This window comes from Anomaloglossus baeobatrachus, chromosome 5 (genome assembly GCF_048569485.1).
Source record: "Anomaloglossus baeobatrachus isolate aAnoBae1 chromosome 5, aAnoBae1.hap1, whole genome shotgun sequence".
NCBI classification, from domain to species: domain Eukaryota; kingdom Metazoa; phylum Chordata; class Amphibia; order Anura; family Aromobatidae; genus Anomaloglossus; species Anomaloglossus baeobatrachus.
This window is the reverse complement of record NC_134357.1, coordinates 135,043,586-135,060,545: the sequence shown is the minus strand read 5'-3', so window position 1 is coordinate 135,060,545 and position 16,960 is coordinate 135,043,586. Positions and strand designations below refer to the sequence as shown.

Genomic DNA, 16,960 nt, shown 5'->3' with positions numbered 1-16,960 from the left:
TCCAAGGTTAAAAGTCTTTAAGAAAATCTATATTTTTTATCCAATAATTTTCAAAGCACATGAAAGCATGCAGACTTATATATTTTCTTTTATAAATGTCATGACTTGTTCTTCACTGTTCTCTTTTGAATTTAGCCTTTTAGTGATTAAATGTATGAAAAAAAGCTAATGTTTATTCTCACAGTTTAGGACATTTGACCCTTGCAAGCAGCTGTGGTGCAGTCACCCAGATAATCCCTATTTCTGCAAAACGAAAAAGGGCCCCCCTCTCGATGGAACTGAATGTTCTCCAGGAAAGGTACTGATTCTTAAGAACAACATTTCCACAATTTGCTACTGACCTGACATATTTTTGTTTTGCGATTCTATATCACAATTTGAACAATCTGTCACACAAACAGAGCAGACCACCATCATAAAGTCCAATATGAATTATTCATTGTGCTATGGGGGGGCTTGATCAAGATGCAGGATAAAAGATTGATGCCTATGCTACTAAGCGAGGGGACTAGTCCCAAGGGCGTTATATCCCCGGACTAATCCGCCCTCTTAACATGTTAGCACACCCACAGGGGTGTGCCAACATGTTATTAAATGCAACCTCACGAGCAGTGCCGCACGTGCCTGTGTTCATTGTTACCGCGCTTCTGAATGCCAGGCACTTCTGGTCATGCGCAGTATGAAGCCGGGTGTTTACGTCCCGGCTTCAGAGAGGTCTACAGCGCATGACTGGAAGTGCTGGGGCATTCCGATTCAGTGTTCACTACGGACACCGGTACGTGCGTCACCGCTGGTGATGCTGAATTGAACAGCATGTTAGCACACCCCTGTGTAAGGGATATAACGCCCTTGGGTCTAGTCCCCTCGCTCATTTGCATAAGATAAAAGAGCTTTAGAAATACTTTCTCAAATGATCTCTTTATCTATGCTAGTGTATACAGGGTATTACACACCAATTTTAATAAGAATTAGAGAATTCAACTGTTAATAGACCGAAAACTGATTACTCTAAAAACAATTTTTATTTATAAACATTAAAATTATAAGTTCAAGCTATATCTCATTGTATGTAGCTATATCGGTCAGTGAACACACATCCAGTCGTGCAGAGCTAGATATACTCTAAAGGGATATCAGACTAGGGAAATTAAGGATAGCCCAGTGAGGTTCTTTTTGATAGAAATTGTAATATCAACTAAGATGTTAAAAAATGGCCAGGTCATAGATCCCTAGTCCTTCACCTTCCTGGCAGCGGAGGTAAACACCATAATGTTTCGGGCGCCCCCGCTCCTCGTCGGCTATCCCTAGTAGGCCCTAGAACTGCCTGTGTGTCAATAATTGACCTAAAGCCCAGAAAGTGTGGTTAGTGCTGAAGTCAGGATTATTCAATCACACTAGGTGCATAGTCAATATGCTGATTAGTATTAAATATATTAGTTGGTCATAGGGGAAATCCCCATACAGAGTAGTTGTAAAAAATGCTCCCCTCAGATGCACTCTAATGGGTGAGAGGGAGTACACAGGTAGCTGTCAAAAATCCGTTACCCAGTGCAGATGACCAACTGCATTAAAGTGGACCTGTAAGAATTAAATCCCAGTAGGGTAAACTTAACTTGCTGGAGAACAACCTCACAGAAGATTCCCGACGCGTTTCCCCCACTTTGTTCGGGATTCATCAGGGGATGTTACCATCTCATGACAATGCACATAATCCAGGTCACCTTTAAGTTTTCAGTGTCCTGCCAAAGGATCCCTCAGAGACTGTAAATGGTAGTCGGATGGTCCTCCTGTTAATGCAGAATGGACCTCAGCACCTCACCCTGTCAGTATCGGGCTGAATAGGATCCGCACATGTATATTGTACTGGATCCTTTTAAAGCATCCTTTTAAAGTGGGGGAAACGCGTCGGGAATCTTCTGTGAGGTTGTTCTCCAGCAAGTTAAGTTTACCCTACTGGGATTTAATTCTTACAGGTCCACTTTAATGCAGTTGGTCATCTGCACTGGGTAACGGATTTTTGACAGCTACCTGTGTACTCCCTCTCACCCATTAGAGTGCATCTGAGGGGAGCATTTTTTACAACTACTCTGTATGGGGATTTCCCCTATGACCAACTAATATATTTAATATTAATCAGCATATTGACTATGCACCTAGTGTGATTGAATAATCCTGACTTCAGCGCTAACCACACTTTCTGGGCTTTAGGTCAATTATTGACACACAGGCAGTTCTAGGGCCTACTAGGGATAGCCGACGAGGAGCGGGGGCGCCCGAAACATTATGGTGTTTACCTCCGCTGCCAGGAAGGTGAAGGACTAGGGATCTATGACCTGGCCATTTTTTAACATCTTAGTTGATATTACAATTTCTATCAAAAAGAACCTCACTGGGCTATCCTTAATTTCCCTAGTCTGATATCCCTTTAGAGTATATCTAGCTCTGCACGACTGGATGTGTGTTCACTGACCGATATAGCTACATACAATGAGATATAGCTTGAACTTATAATTTTAATGTTTATAAATAAAAATTGTTTTTAGAGTAATCAGTTTTCGGTCTATTAATAGTGTATACAGGGACAGTTAGGCAGGGATCAGCAATATACCGTATTTTTCGGACCATAAGACGCACCCTCAGCTGACCGGGACAGACAGGAAGACATCGCGATGCTGCAGGGGGACGGCTCCACACACGGTGATGGCTCCACTCAGCAGCGCTGCAGCTGAGACAGAGAGGAAGATGATCGGTGCTGTATGGAGTGAGGAAAGGTGAGTATAAACGTTTATTTGTTTTCTGTGCCACAGGATACAGGCCATATACCAGGATGGGGATATATTATGAGCAGGATGAGGCTATTTTATGAGCAGGATGGGGGTATATTATGAGCAGGATGGGGATATATTATGAGCAGGATGGGGCTATTTTATGAGCAGGATGGGGCTATTTTATGAGCAGGATGGGAGTATATTATGAGCAGGATAGGGATATATCATGATCAGGATGGGGGTATTTTATGAGCAGGATGGGGTATATAGCAGGATGGGGTATATGAGCAGGATGGATGGGGGTATATGAGCAGGACGGGGTATATGAGCAGGATCATTACCAGAATGGGGTACCTTAGTAGAGAATTTGGGGACATTACTCCCATAACAGTGTCAGCAGCAGATCCTCGCCCCATAACAGTGTGTCATGACCACATTTTTTGGTTAAAATTTTATTTTCTTATTTTCCTCCTCTAAAACCAGGGTGCGTCTTATGGTCAGGTGCGTCTTATAGTCCGAAAAATACGGTACATCTAGAACTGCTCGTGGGTCTGGGTGCATATTGCACCTGACAGGTTCCCTTTAATTTCCATCATAATGTTACTTCTCAGCAAAATGACAATAAAGACTTATTGGATTAAATATTTTTATGCTGTTTGTATGAAGGTCAAATATGTTCTGTAACAATGTCTACATACTGTATATTAAAAAATAAAGACCTTTACATAGGGTACCCTATTTATATAAATGTAAGTACGGGATATAATGGGTTCATGGATTATATAAATATTTTCATGGGTACTGTATTGCATTCTTGTTTTTTTAGTGGTGCTTTAAAGGTCATTGCATCTGGAAGTCACCTGAGCAATCCTACAGTCAGGATGGAGGATGGAGCTCATGGTCAAGACTTGGATCATGTTCTCGAACATGTGGTGGAGGAGTGCGTTCCCGTGCCCGACAATGCAATAACCCACCGTAAGTACCACAGGCAATATCTTCGTAAAAGTATTGGCTGTTTTTGCCATCCACTTTTGATCTTCAGACTTTGATTTACAATATTACCCATTTGCTTAATACCTCTAGATGCTCTGCCTACTTCTTTGAAAATAGGCATGGATATTTCACTGGAAAATGTTTCCATCGTTGACGGTATCTATAAACAATTTTATATTTAGGGGTCTGTCAGCTCTTCTCTGATATCAGATTTCAAGAGAAATTAATCTGCAAAATCTTAAAGAATGTCTTGGAGTTTTAATATGATCAGAAGTTAGTGAAGTATACTCTGAAATATGATGCTTACACTCATATAAATTATGCGATTGTTACTGAATCCATGTGTCAAACTATGGAAATGAAAAATAGAAATATCTGGACTAAGCGAATGTGGTTACACTACTATATTACAACGTTCCTGTGGAATGGAAAACCTTGGTAATTTGGAAAGATGTTCATTTTTCCATATGCTCTTTGGAAAAGTTTTTGTGTATTTTATATAGTAATGCATTTTATATAGTGTACATAGTAAAAAAAAAATCATACAAATGCCTCAAAAGAAAATGTCTTTGGGCTGGACGTTAGTGAGGCAAAAGTTGAAATCAGGTGAACATGATTTACAGTTGTGGCCATTTTTTCCCTAAGATCAGTTTCAGATTATCAGTATTTGTTAGCTAAAACCTAGAGTAAACCCTACAATGGGAAAAACTATAATGGAAAGATTTGCATCTCTTCTGTTTAGGAACTAGCAATACAGCCATACTTGATCCCCAGGATTGATGGGCGCACGAGAAGTCAAACTCCGACTGATCATAAAGTGATGGCATATCCTAGCAAAATGCTGTCCCTTTATGTGACACAAATAGATTTGATAAAGTATAACGATATCTATAGTCTACAGCAAGCTTAGTTTATGTTATACATTACATCACAAAAGTGAGTACTTCCCTCATATTTTTGTAAATGTTTTATTATATCTTTTCATGGGATAACACTGAAGATATGACACTGATACAATGTAAAGTAATCAGTGTACAGCTTGTATAACAATGTAAATTTGGTGTGCTCTCTATATAACTCAACACTAAGCCATTAATGTCTAAACTGCTGGCAACAAAAGTGAGTACACCCCTAAGTGAAATTGGTTAAAGTATGTCCACAGTGTCAACATTGTGTTTAGCCACCTGTATTTTCAAGCACTTATTTAACTCTCTTGGGCATGGAGTTCCCTAGAGCTTCACAGGAGCCACTGGAACCTCTTAAATCCTCTATTCAGGGGTAAGATTCAGCCGGTTATGTCCGGTTCAGGAGAACCGGTTGTTAAAATAGCAGCCGGTTCCCCGAACCGGCAAGAAACAGCTCCGGCGATCCAGTTCCCTGTATTCATTTGTGTTAGTGTCCTTAAGACTCTAACACAAATGATTCCCCGTACCTCCGCGCCGCACTTCCCGGTACAGTGGAGTATGTCTGCTCCCTGACCCGGCGTGCGACGCACTGACGCTGCAGAGAGGTCATGGCAGTGTGGGGAGGTAGCTCCTCGTCCTGCCCTCTGTCAGCGTCTGTGTGCAGAGAGCCGCAGAGGACGGAAGACAGAGGAGAGGCCGCTGGTGCTTGGAGTGAGCCGAAGATGCAGGGAGCAGGGAGAGGAGCCACATAAGATGGCAGCTATATGGGGAAAGGAGACCACATAAGATGGGAGCTATATGGGGAGAGGGGCCACATAAGATGGGAGCTATATGGGGACCACATAAGATGGTAGCTATATGGGGAGAGGGGCCACATAAGATGGGAGCTATATGGGGGAAGGAGACCACATAAGATGGGAGCTATATGGGGAAAGGAGACCACATAAGATGGGAGCTATATGGGGAGAGGAGGCTACAATAGATGGGAGCTATATGGGAAAAGGAGTCATATGGGACAGGATCTGCAGTGGAAAAGGAGCACATGGGATGAGTCCTGCTGGGGAAAGAGGCCATAATGGGATGGGATCTGCAGTGGAAAAGGAGCACATGGGATGAGATCTGCTGGGGAAAGAGACCATAATGGGATGGGATTTGCAGGGGAAAGAGGCCATAATGGGATGGGATCTGCAGGGGAAAGAGGCCATAATGGGATGGGATCTGCAGGGGAAAGAGGCCATAATAAGATGGGATCTGCAGGAGAAAGAGGCCATAATGAGATGGGATCTGCAGGGGAAAAGAGGCCATAATGGTATGGGATCTGCAGGGGAAAGAGGCTATAATGGGATGGGATCTGCAGGGGAAAGAGGCCATAATGGGATGGGATCTGCAGGGGGAAAGAGGCCATAATGAGATGGGATCTGCAGGGGAAAGAGGCCATAATGGGATGGGATCTGCTGGGGAAAGAGGTCATAATGAGTAGAGATGAGCAAACCAGCCGCGGTTCAGCTCGAGTTCGGTTCGTCGAATGGAGGTCTCGTTCGAGTTCAGTTCGGCGAACGTTCGACGAACCGAACTCGAACCGCATAGGAAACAATGGCAGGCAATCACAAACACATAAAAACACCTAGAAAACACCCTCAAAGGTGTCCAAAAGGTGACAAACAATTCACAACACAACACAAACACATGGGAAAGTGACAAGGACATACAGTGCCTACATACAAGTAGTATTCAACCCCCTGCAGATTTAGCAGGTTTACACATTCGGAATTAACTTGGCATTGTGAAATGTGGACTGTAGATCAGCCTGGAAGTGTGAAATGCACTGCAGCAAAAAAGAATGTTATTTCTTTTTTTATTTTTTTTTTTTAAATTGTGAAAAGTTTATTCAGAGGGTCATTTATTATTCAACCCCTCAAACCACAAGAATTCTGTTTGTTTCACCTAAAGTATTAAGAAGTATTTCAGGCACAAAGAACAATGAGCTTCACATGTTTGGATTAATTATCTCTTTTTCCAGCCTTTTCTGACTAATTAAGACCCTCCCCAAACTTGTGAACAGCACTCATACTTGGTCAACATGGGAAAGAGAAAGGAGCATTCCAAGGCCATCAGAGACAAGATTGTGGAGGGTCACAAGGCTGGCAAGGGGTACAAAACCCTTTCCAAGGAGTTGGGCCTACCTGTCTCCACTGTTGGGAGCATCATCCGGAAGTGGAAGGCTTATGGAACTACTGTAAGCCTTCCACGGCCTGGACAGCCTTTGAAAGTTTCCACCCGTGCCGAGGCCAGGCTTGTCCGAAGAGTCAAGGCTAACCCAACGACAACAAGGAAGGAGCTCCGGGAAGATCTAATGGCAGTGGGGACATTGGTTTCAGTCAATACCATAAGTAACGTACTCCACCGCAATGGTCTCCGTTCCAGACGAGCCCGTAAGGTACCTTTACTTTCAAAGCGTCATGTCAAGGCTCGTCTACAGTTTGCTCATGATCACTTGGAGGACTCTGAGACAGACTGGTTCAAGGTTCTCTGGTCTGATGAGACCAAGATCGAGATCTTTGGTGCCAACCACACACGTGACGTTTTGAGAATGGATGGCACTGCATACGACCCCACGAATACCATCCCTACAGTCAAGCATGGTGGTGGCAGCATCATGCTGTGGGGATGTTTCTCAGCCAAGGGGCCTGGCCATCTGGTCCGCATCTATGGGAAGATGGATAGCACGGCCTACCTGGAGATTTGGCCAAGAACCTCCGCTCCTCCATCAAGGATCTTAAGATGGGTCATCATTTCATCTTCCAACAAGACAACGACCCAAAGCACACAGCCAAGAAAACCAAGGCCTTGTTCAAGAGGGAAAAAATCAAGGTGTTGCAGTGGCCCAGTCAGTCTCCTGACCTTAACCCAATTGAAAACTTGTGGAAGGAGCTCAAGATTAAAGTCCACATGAGACACCCAAAGAACCTAGATAACTTGGAGAAGATCTGCATGGAGGAGTGGACCAAGATAACTCCAGAGACCAGTGCCGGCCTGATCAGGTCTTATAAAAGACGATTATTAGCTGTAATTGCAAACAAGGGTTATTCCACAAAATATTAAACCTAGGGGTTGAATAATAATTGACCCACACTTTTATGTTGAAAATTTATTAAAATTTAACTGAGCAACATAACTTGTTGGTTTGTAAGATTTATGCATCTGTTAATAAATCCTGCTCTTGTTTGAAGTTTGCAGGATCTAACTTATTTGCATCTTATCAAACCTGCTAAATCTGAATACTACTTGTAGGCACTGTATACTCATGCAAAAACAAAAGAGCTGGACAAGGAAAAAGAGGAGGAGACACAGATATAGGCATGGCACGCCCTATTAAAATCATGTAAAACACCACAAGGTGACTCCAAACGGAGTTCTCCCTTTTTTCCAAAAATTGGGCCACACACACACACACCACCCCTTCAGTGGCAGCACTTGTGCCCCAGTTGTACACTTCACAGGTAGATTTGCATCAAGCACATTCAAAATTACGCCATCCTTTTCCGTCCTCAGGATTGCACCGGGGTAGGTAGCAAAGTCTTTCCTGATCCCAGCTCTGTTCATCTTGGCTCCTTTTAAAAAACAATGTAAGCAAGGGTTACTCCAAGCGGAGTCTCCCTTTTTTCCAAAAATTGGGCCCCACACACGCCCCCCCATTCAGTGGCAGCACTTGTGCCCCAGTAGTACACTTCACAGCTAGATTTGCATCAAGCACATTCAAAAATACGCCATACTTAACCGTTCCCAGGATGACCCCGGGGTAGGTAGCAAAGTCTTTGCTGAACCATGACTTGTTCATCTTGGCTCCTTTTAAAAAAGAATGTAAGCAAGGGTTACTCCAAGCGGAGTCTCCCTTTTTTCCAAAAATTGGGCCCCACACACACCCACCCATTCAGTGGCAGCACTTGTACCCCAGTTGTACACTTCACAGCTAGATTTGCATCAAGCACATTCAAAAATACGCCATATTTAACCGTCCCCAGGATGACACCGGGGTAGGTAGCAAAGTCTTTCCTGATCCCAGCTCTGTTCATCTTGGATCATTTTTAACAACACAGCAAGCAAGGGTTACTCCAAGCGGAGTCTCCCTTTTTTCCAAAAATTGGGCCCCACACACACCCACCCATTCAGTGGCAGCATTTGTGCCCCAGTTGTACACTTCACAGCTAGATTTGCATCAAGCACATTCAAAAATACACCATACTTAACTGTCCCCAGGATGACCCCGGGGTAGGTAGCAAAGTCTTTGCTGAACCATGACTTGTTCATCTTGGCTCCTTTTAAAAAACACAGCAAGCAAGGGTTACTCCAAGCGGAGTCTCCTTTTTTTTCCAAAAATTGGGCCCCACACACACCCACCCATTCAGTGGCAGCACTTGTGCCCCAGTTGTACACTTCACAGCTAGATTTGCATCAAGCACATTCAAAAATACGCCATACTTAACCGTCCCCAGGATGACACCGGGGTAGGTAGCAAAGTCTTTCCTGATCCCAGCTCTGTTCATCTTGGATCATTTTTAAAAACACAGCAAGCAAGGGTTACTCCAAGCGGAGTCTCCCTTTTTTCCCAAAAATTGGGCCACACAGACACCCCATCAGTGGCAGCACTTGTGCCCTAGTTGCAAACAGGATGTTTTGATTTGCATCAAGCACATTCCAAATCCACAAGCATTTACTCTCCCCAGGATGACACAGGGGTAGTAAATTCCTTGTGAATCCATGACTTGTTCATTTTGATGAACGTTAGTCTGTCCACATTGTCACTGGACAGACGCGTGCGCTTATCTGTCAGCACACACCCAGCAGCACTGAAGACACGTTCAGAGACAACGCTGGCAGCTGGACACGACAAAATCTCCAAGGCGTAAGTTGAGAGCTCTGGCCATTTTTCAAGATTTGAAGCCCAAAATGAGCAAGGCTCCATTTGCAAAGTCATGGCATCGATGTTCATTTGGAGATACTCCTGTATCATCCTCTCCAGCCGTTGACTATGTGTCAGACTTGTTGTCTCTGGTGGCCTTGCAAAGGACGGTCTAAAAAAATTATGAAAAGATTCAATAAAATTGCTGTTACCAGCACCAGATACGGTGCTACTGGTACGGGTAGACTGTTGAAGATGACGAGACCGTCCCATTTTTGTCAAGTTACAACTGGGAGATTCACTCCCTGCACCTGCACGGTTGTTTGGTGGAAAAGCCGAGCTAAGATCGAGTAACAGCTTCTGCTGATACTCCTGCATACGTGCGTCCCTTTCTATGGCTGGAATTATGTCACAAAATTTGGACTTGTACCGGGGATCTAATAGTGTGCAAGCCAGTAGTCATCATCACTTCTAATTTTGACAATACGAGGGTCATGTTGGAGGTAGTGCAGCAAGAAGGCGCTCATGTGTCTTGCGCAGCCATGCGGACCAAGTCCACGCTGTGTTTGTGGCATAGAGGTGCTAACCGTTCTTTCTTCCTCTGACATCTCCCCCCAACCTCTTTCAACTGAAATTTGACCAAGGTCTCCCCCATCCACTGAGTCTTCCATGTCCATGGACAGTTCGTCCTCCATTTCTTCATGTCCTCCTGCACCTTCCTCAACATCTCGCCTGCTACCATGCGCCCTTGTTGATCCCTGTCCCCCATGGTCCTATGCCGGCCGCGTTGGTGATGATGAACGTCTGAACCTTGGTGATGTTGTTGTGTCTTGCGCATATGAATCCTCCTGTAGTTCCTCCCCTTCCTGTTGTCCCACCCCCTGACTCGGAATAGTGTTTAGCGTGTGCTCCAGCATGTAAATGACTGGAATTGTCATGCTGATAATGGCATTGTCAGCGCTAAACATATTCGTCGCCATGTCGAAACTGTGCAGAAGGGTGCATAGGTCCTTGATCTGAGACCACTCCATCAGGGTGATCTGCCCTACCTCTGCATCTCGTTGGCCCAGGCTATATGTCATGATGTATTGCACCAGGGCTCGGCGGTGCTGCCACAGTCGCTGTAACATGTGGAGAGTTGAATTCCAGCGTGTCGCCACATCGCATTTCGGGCGATGAACCGGCAGGCCGAAAGACTTCTGGAGCGATGCAAGTCGCTCAGCTGCGGCGGTTGAATGGCGGAAGTGAGCAGACAGTTTTCGTGCCCTGGTCAGAAGGCCATCTAGGCCGGGATAGTGTGTTATAAATTGCTGGACAACAAGGTTCAACACATGAGCCATACAAGGCACGTGTGTCACCTTGCCCAGGCGAAGGGCTGCACCCAGGATTGCAGCATTGTCACACACGGCCTTACCAGGCTGCAGGTTGAGTGGAGACAACCATTTATTAAACTCGGACCGCAGAGCTGCCCACAACTCAGCCGCTGTGTGACTCCTATTTCCAAGACATGTCAAGCTAAAGACCGCCTGATGCCATTGCGCTCTGCTGCCAGCATAGTAATGAGGGTGCGTGATTCCTTCTGCACAGTGAGAACGCTGGTGGCCTGACCAGGCAGGCTTGGGGCGGAGGTGGAGGACCCAGATGAGGTGGAGGAGGCAGAAGCAGTGGCGGAACTTGGACAGATAGAGGATTGACACACAAGTCGTGGGTACGGCAAGACTTGTGCAGCAGACCCTTCACCATCTATCACCATAGTTACCCAGTGCCCAGTCAGCGACATGTAACGTCCCTGTCCATGCTTACTGGTCCAAGTATCGGTGGTGAAATGCACCCATTCACACACAGAGTTTCTCAAGGAAGCAGTGATGTTGTGTGCGACATGCTGGTGTAGCGCAGGCACACCTTTCTTAGAGAAGTAGTGGCGACTGGGCATCTGGTACTGGGGCACAGCAACAGACATAAGGTCTCTAAAATCCTGTGTGTCCACCAGGTGGAAAGGCAGCATTTCGGTAGCCAAGAGCTTACAGAGGGATAAAGTCAACCTCTTAGCTTTGTCATGGGTCGCAGGAAATGGCCTTTTATTTGTCCACATCTGAGGGACAGAGATCTGGCTGCTGTGTGTAGACGGTGTTGAGTAGGGTGTCCCTGGAAAAATGCAGGTTTGTGAGGAAAGTGCAGGCGTAGACATGATGTTGCCTTCATCCAACGTTGGTGCTATCGATGTCTGAGAGAGCTGTACACACGCACATGTTTCCCCTTCCAAACCAACTGACGACCTACCAAGCAAACTGCCTGTTGCGGTTACAGTGGTGGAAGTTGTGCGTGGAAAACCAGGTGTGACAGCTGTCCCCACAGTCCTAGAAGATGAAGAGCACGCGGATGCACTGTAAGGGGCAGGCGGTGGATGGTTCGCTCCGCTAGGCCGCATTGCAGCACGGTGAGCTTCCCACTGGGACATATGATATTTATTCATGTGACGATTCATGGAAGAAGTTGTCAAACTGCTGAGGTTTTTCCCTCTACTAACAGAATCACGACAAATTTTACAGATCACATAATTTGGCCGATCTTTTGCTATGTCAAAAAAGGACCAGGCTAGGCAAGGCTTAGAGGGCATGCGACCTGCTGAGCCCCCCCGACTAGTGCTCAGAGGCAGAGTGGTGGCTGAGGATGCAGTTGTAGACGTGCTACCAGTGCTCCGACTCTGTACAGGAATATGTGTACAACAGTGGGAGGGGAGGGCACCAAAACAGATTAATGAACAATATGAGGGGATCAAAGCCACTTAGCACATTAGGGAACTAGTATGCATCAACAAGAGAAAAGAATGTGCGAAAAAAGTGGGATCACCACAATGAATAAATATACAAAAATATCTTTATTATAGAAATAGGCACAAATACCAACAACCGATTAAAATCAATTAAAAAAGCAAAACAGCTTATGGGAAACACACATACTAAGAGTGCCAATGGTCTGACACCCAAAGAATACCTCACACCCTCAAAGAGCCCCAACCCCACAAACATATAATAATGCAATGATTTAAGACACAGTGTCCATAAACTGGGACCACCAAAAAAGCAGATGGAAAATGCAAAATCAATCAGACAGATCAGAGTCCCAGTAGATGCCGTGGTGGTTTGGCAATGCAGCAATATCGCCACCAATAAACATGGACATCTCCCCTGAGGAAGCTACACCTTGTTTGTAGCGATACGCGTGGGGCTCATACCTCACCCCTCTACCCCTTGCCTGCACCCCGCTGTGTGTCCATCCGTAGGTGGTATTGTATGGGCTATTTTTGCTTTAAATCATGTTTATTGGTGGCGATATTGCTGCATTGCCAAACCACCACGGCATCTACTGGGACTCTGATCTGTCTGATTGATTTTGCATTTTCCATCTGCTTTTTTGGTGGTCCCAGTTTATGGACACTGTGTCTTAAATCATTGCATTATTACATGTTTGTGGGGTTGGGGCTCTTTGAGGGTGTGAGGTATTCTTTGGGTGTCAGACCATTGGCACTCTTAGTATGTGTGTTTCCCATAAGCTGTTTTGCTTTTTTAATTGATTTTAATTGGTTGTTGGTATTTGTGCCTATTTCTATAATAAAGATATTTTTGTATATTTATTCATTGTGGTGATCCCACTTTTTTCGCACATTCTTTTCTCTTGTTGATGCAGACTCTGTACAGGAAGGCACAAGGTAACTTCGTTGTCGGTTGCATCCTCCTCCACTGCCTCTGTTGACCTCCTCGAGTGCCTGACTGTGGGTTGACAGTAGGTGGGATCTAGAACTTCCTCATCAATTGTTGTGTTTGCACTCCCCTCACCCTCAGACCGAGCCTCTTCTTCCCCTGACTGAAAATTTAAGTTGTCATCCCAATCTGGTATCTGCGTCTCATCGTCATCAGTATGTTCCTCATTGTCTATAACAACAGGTGTTACAGTTTGTGAAAAAGGGTCAACATTATGCTCAGAAACTTGGTCCTCACGGCCTGAATCAGAGTCACAAAGGTTCTGGGCATCACTGCAGACCATTTCCTGGTCTGTACTCACTGTAGCTTGGGAGCTGACCTCTGATTCCCAGGCTATAGTGTAACTGAACAGCTCTGCAGACTCAGCCATCTCAGTTCCACCATACTGTGCAGGGCGGATGGAGACTTCAGAGCTGGGAGAATGCAAGTGTGATTAAGCTGACAACTCAGAGGACTGGTGTTTTTTGGATGCGGTAGTTGAGGTGGCGGAGAGGGCACTTGTTGGACCACTTGAGATCCATTCAAGCATTTTCCTTTCTTGGCCATCATCTACCTTTGTTCCAGTTGTTCGTGTCCGTAAAAAAGGGAGCACATCGGTTTGTCCACGGTAAGTAGTAGACATCTTACTTTTGCTGGAAGATGGTCTATCTTCAGCAGATGTTAATGGAGCTTTGCCACCTTCCCCACGGACAAACCCTTTTTTTCCTTTTCCAACACGCCTCTTCCCCTTTCCACCAGCATCTGTCATTTTGCCACTCATTTTGATTGCGACAAGATTGTGCTCTTAAAAGGTGGTAGTAAAAATTGAGAGGTGGTGTAGATTTCAGCGGTGTTCTAGCTTTATTAACAGCAGAATAACAATAATTATCCCTGACAATGCAACTACGGCCCTTAAACTGGCAGCATAGTTTGCTAGTATAATGGCTTAGTAACAATGAGTTTGAGTGTGCAATGCAGGCAGACGTGCTGCAAATATCTTTGCACTAGTGGAACAATACAGAAGTCCAACAGCCACGTTTAGGATGCCACTAAGTTTCCTCAGTGTTTGCTAGTATAATGGCTTAGTAACAAATGAGTTTGAGTGTGCAATGCAGTCAGACGTTCCTCAAATATCTTTGCACTAGTGGGACAATACAGAAGTCCAACAGCCACTTTTAGGATGCCACTAAATTTCCTCAGTGTTTGCTAGTATAATGGCTTAGTGACAATGAGTTTGAGTGTGCAATGCAGGCAGACGTGCTGGAAATATCTTTGCACTAATGGGACAATACAGAAGTCCAACAGCCACGTTTAGGATGCCACTAAGTTTCCTCAGTGTTTGCTAGTATAATGGCTTAGTAACAATGAGTTTGAGTGTGCAATGCAGGCAGACGTGCTGCAAATATCTTTGCACTAGTGTGACAATACAGAAGTCCAACAGCCACTTTTAGGATGCCACTAAGTTTCCTCAGTGTTTGCTAGTATAATGGCTTAGTAACAATGAGTTTGAGTGTGCAATGCAGGCAGACGTGCTGCCAATATCTTTGCACTAGTGTGACAATACAGAAGTCCAACAGCCACTTTTAGGATGCCACTAAGTTCACTCAGTGTTTGCTAGTATAATGGCTTAGTAACAATGAGTTTGAGTGTGCAATGCAGGCAGACGTGCTGCAAATATCATTGCACTAGTGGGACAATAATGAAGTCCAACAGCCACGTTTAGGATGCCACTAAGTGTCCTCAGTGTTTGCTAGTATAATGGCTTAGTAACAAATGAGCTTGAGTGTGCAATGCAGGCAGACATGCTGCAAATATCTTTGCACTAGTGGGACAATACAGAAGTCCAACAGCCACATTTAGGATGCCACTAAGTTTTCTCAGTGTTTGCTAGTATAATGGCTTAGTAACAATGAGTTTGAGTGTGCAATGCAGGCAGACGTGCTGCAAATATCTTTGCACTAGTGGGACAATACAGAAGTCCAACAGCAACGTTTAGGATGCCACTAAGTTTCCTCAGTGTTTGCTAGTATAATGGCTTAGTAACAATGAGTTTGAGTGTGCAATGTAGGCAGACGTGCTGCAAATATCTTTGCACTAGTGGGACAATACAGAAGTCCTACAGCCACTTTTAGGATGCCACTAAGTTTCCTCAGTGTTTGCTAGTATACTGGCTTAATAACAATGAGTTTGAGTGTGCAATGCAGGCAGACGTACTGCAAATATCTTTGCACTAGTGGGACAATACAGAAGTCCAACAGCCACTTTTAGGATGCCACTAAGTTTCCTCAGTGTTTGCTAGTATAATGGCTTAGTAACCATGATTTTGAGTGTGCAATGCAGGCAGACGTGCTGCAAATATCTTTGCACTAGTGGGACAATACAGAAGTCCAACAGCCACTTTTAGAATGCCACTAAGTTTCCTCAGTTTTTGCTAGTATAATGGCTTAGTAACAAATGAGCTTGAGTGTGCAATGCAGGCAGACGTGCTGCAAATATCTTTGCACTAGTGGGACAATACAGAAGTCCAACAGCCACGTTTAGGATGCCACTAAGTTTCCTCAGTGTTTGTTAGTATAATGGCTTAGTAACAATGAGTTTGAGTGTGCAATGCAGGCAGACGTGCTGCAAATATCTTTGCACTAGTGGGACAATACAGAAGTCCAACAGCCACGTTTAGGATGCCACTAAGTTTCCTCAGTGTTTGCTAGTATAATGGCTTAGTAACAATGAGTTTGAGTGTGCAATGCAGGCAGACGTGCTGCAAATATCTTTGCACTAGTGGGACAATACAGAAGTCCTACAGCCACTTTTAGGATGCCACTAAGTTTCCTCAGTGTTTGCTAGTATACTGGCTTAATAACAATGAGTTTGAGTGTGCAATGCAGGCAGACGTACTGCAAATATCTTTGCACTAGTGGGACAATACAAAAGTCCAACAGCCACGTTTAGGATGCTACTAAGTTTCCTCAGTGTTTGCTAGTATAATGGCTTAGTAACAATGAGTTTGAGTGTGCAATGCAGGCAGACGTGCTGCAAATATCTTTGCACTAGTGGGACAATACAGAAGTCCAACAGCCACTTTTAGGATGCCACTAAGTTTCCTCAGTTTTTGCTAGTATAATGGCTTAGTAACAAATGAGCTTGAGTGTGCAATGCAGGCAGACGTGCTGCAAATATCTTTGCACTAGTGGGACAATACAGAAGTCCAACAGCCACGTTTAGGATGCCACTAAGTTTCCTCAGTGTTTGTTAGTATAATGGCTTAGTAACAATGAGTTTGAGTGTGCAATGTAGGCAGACTTGCTGCAAATATCTTTGCACTAGTGGGACAATACAGAAGTCCAACAGCCACGTTTAGGATGCCACTAAGTTTCCTCAGTGTTTGCTAGTATAATGGCTTAGTAACAATGAGTTTGAGTGTGCAATGCAGGCAGACGTGCTGCAAATATCTTTGCACTAGTGGGACAATACAGAAGTCCTACAGCCACTTTTAGGATGCCACTAAGTTTCCTCAGTGTTTGCTAGTATACTGGCTTGATAACAATGAGTTTGAGTGTGCAATGCAGGCAGACGTACTGCAAATATCTTTGCACTAGTGGGACAATACAAAAGTCCAACAGCCACGTTTAGGATGCCACTAAGTTTCCTCAGTGT

The 16,960-nt window shown here is 44.6% G+C and overlaps 1 protein-coding gene across 1 annotated transcript in view; it reads left to right on the top strand.

Annotated features, from left to right (window-relative positions):
• ADAMTS14 (ADAM metallopeptidase with thrombospondin type 1 motif 14) overlaps positions 1-16,960 on the top strand; it is a 305,508-nt gene that overhangs the window by 196,354 nt on the left and 92,194 nt on the right. Inside the window, exons 10-11 of the mRNA XM_075347232.1 lie at positions 185-298; positions 3,595-3,743. Of these exons, the coding sequence (XP_075203347.1) occupies positions 185-298; positions 3,595-3,743 (263 nt within the window). The remainder of the gene's footprint in view (positions 1-184; positions 299-3,594; positions 3,744-16,960) is intronic.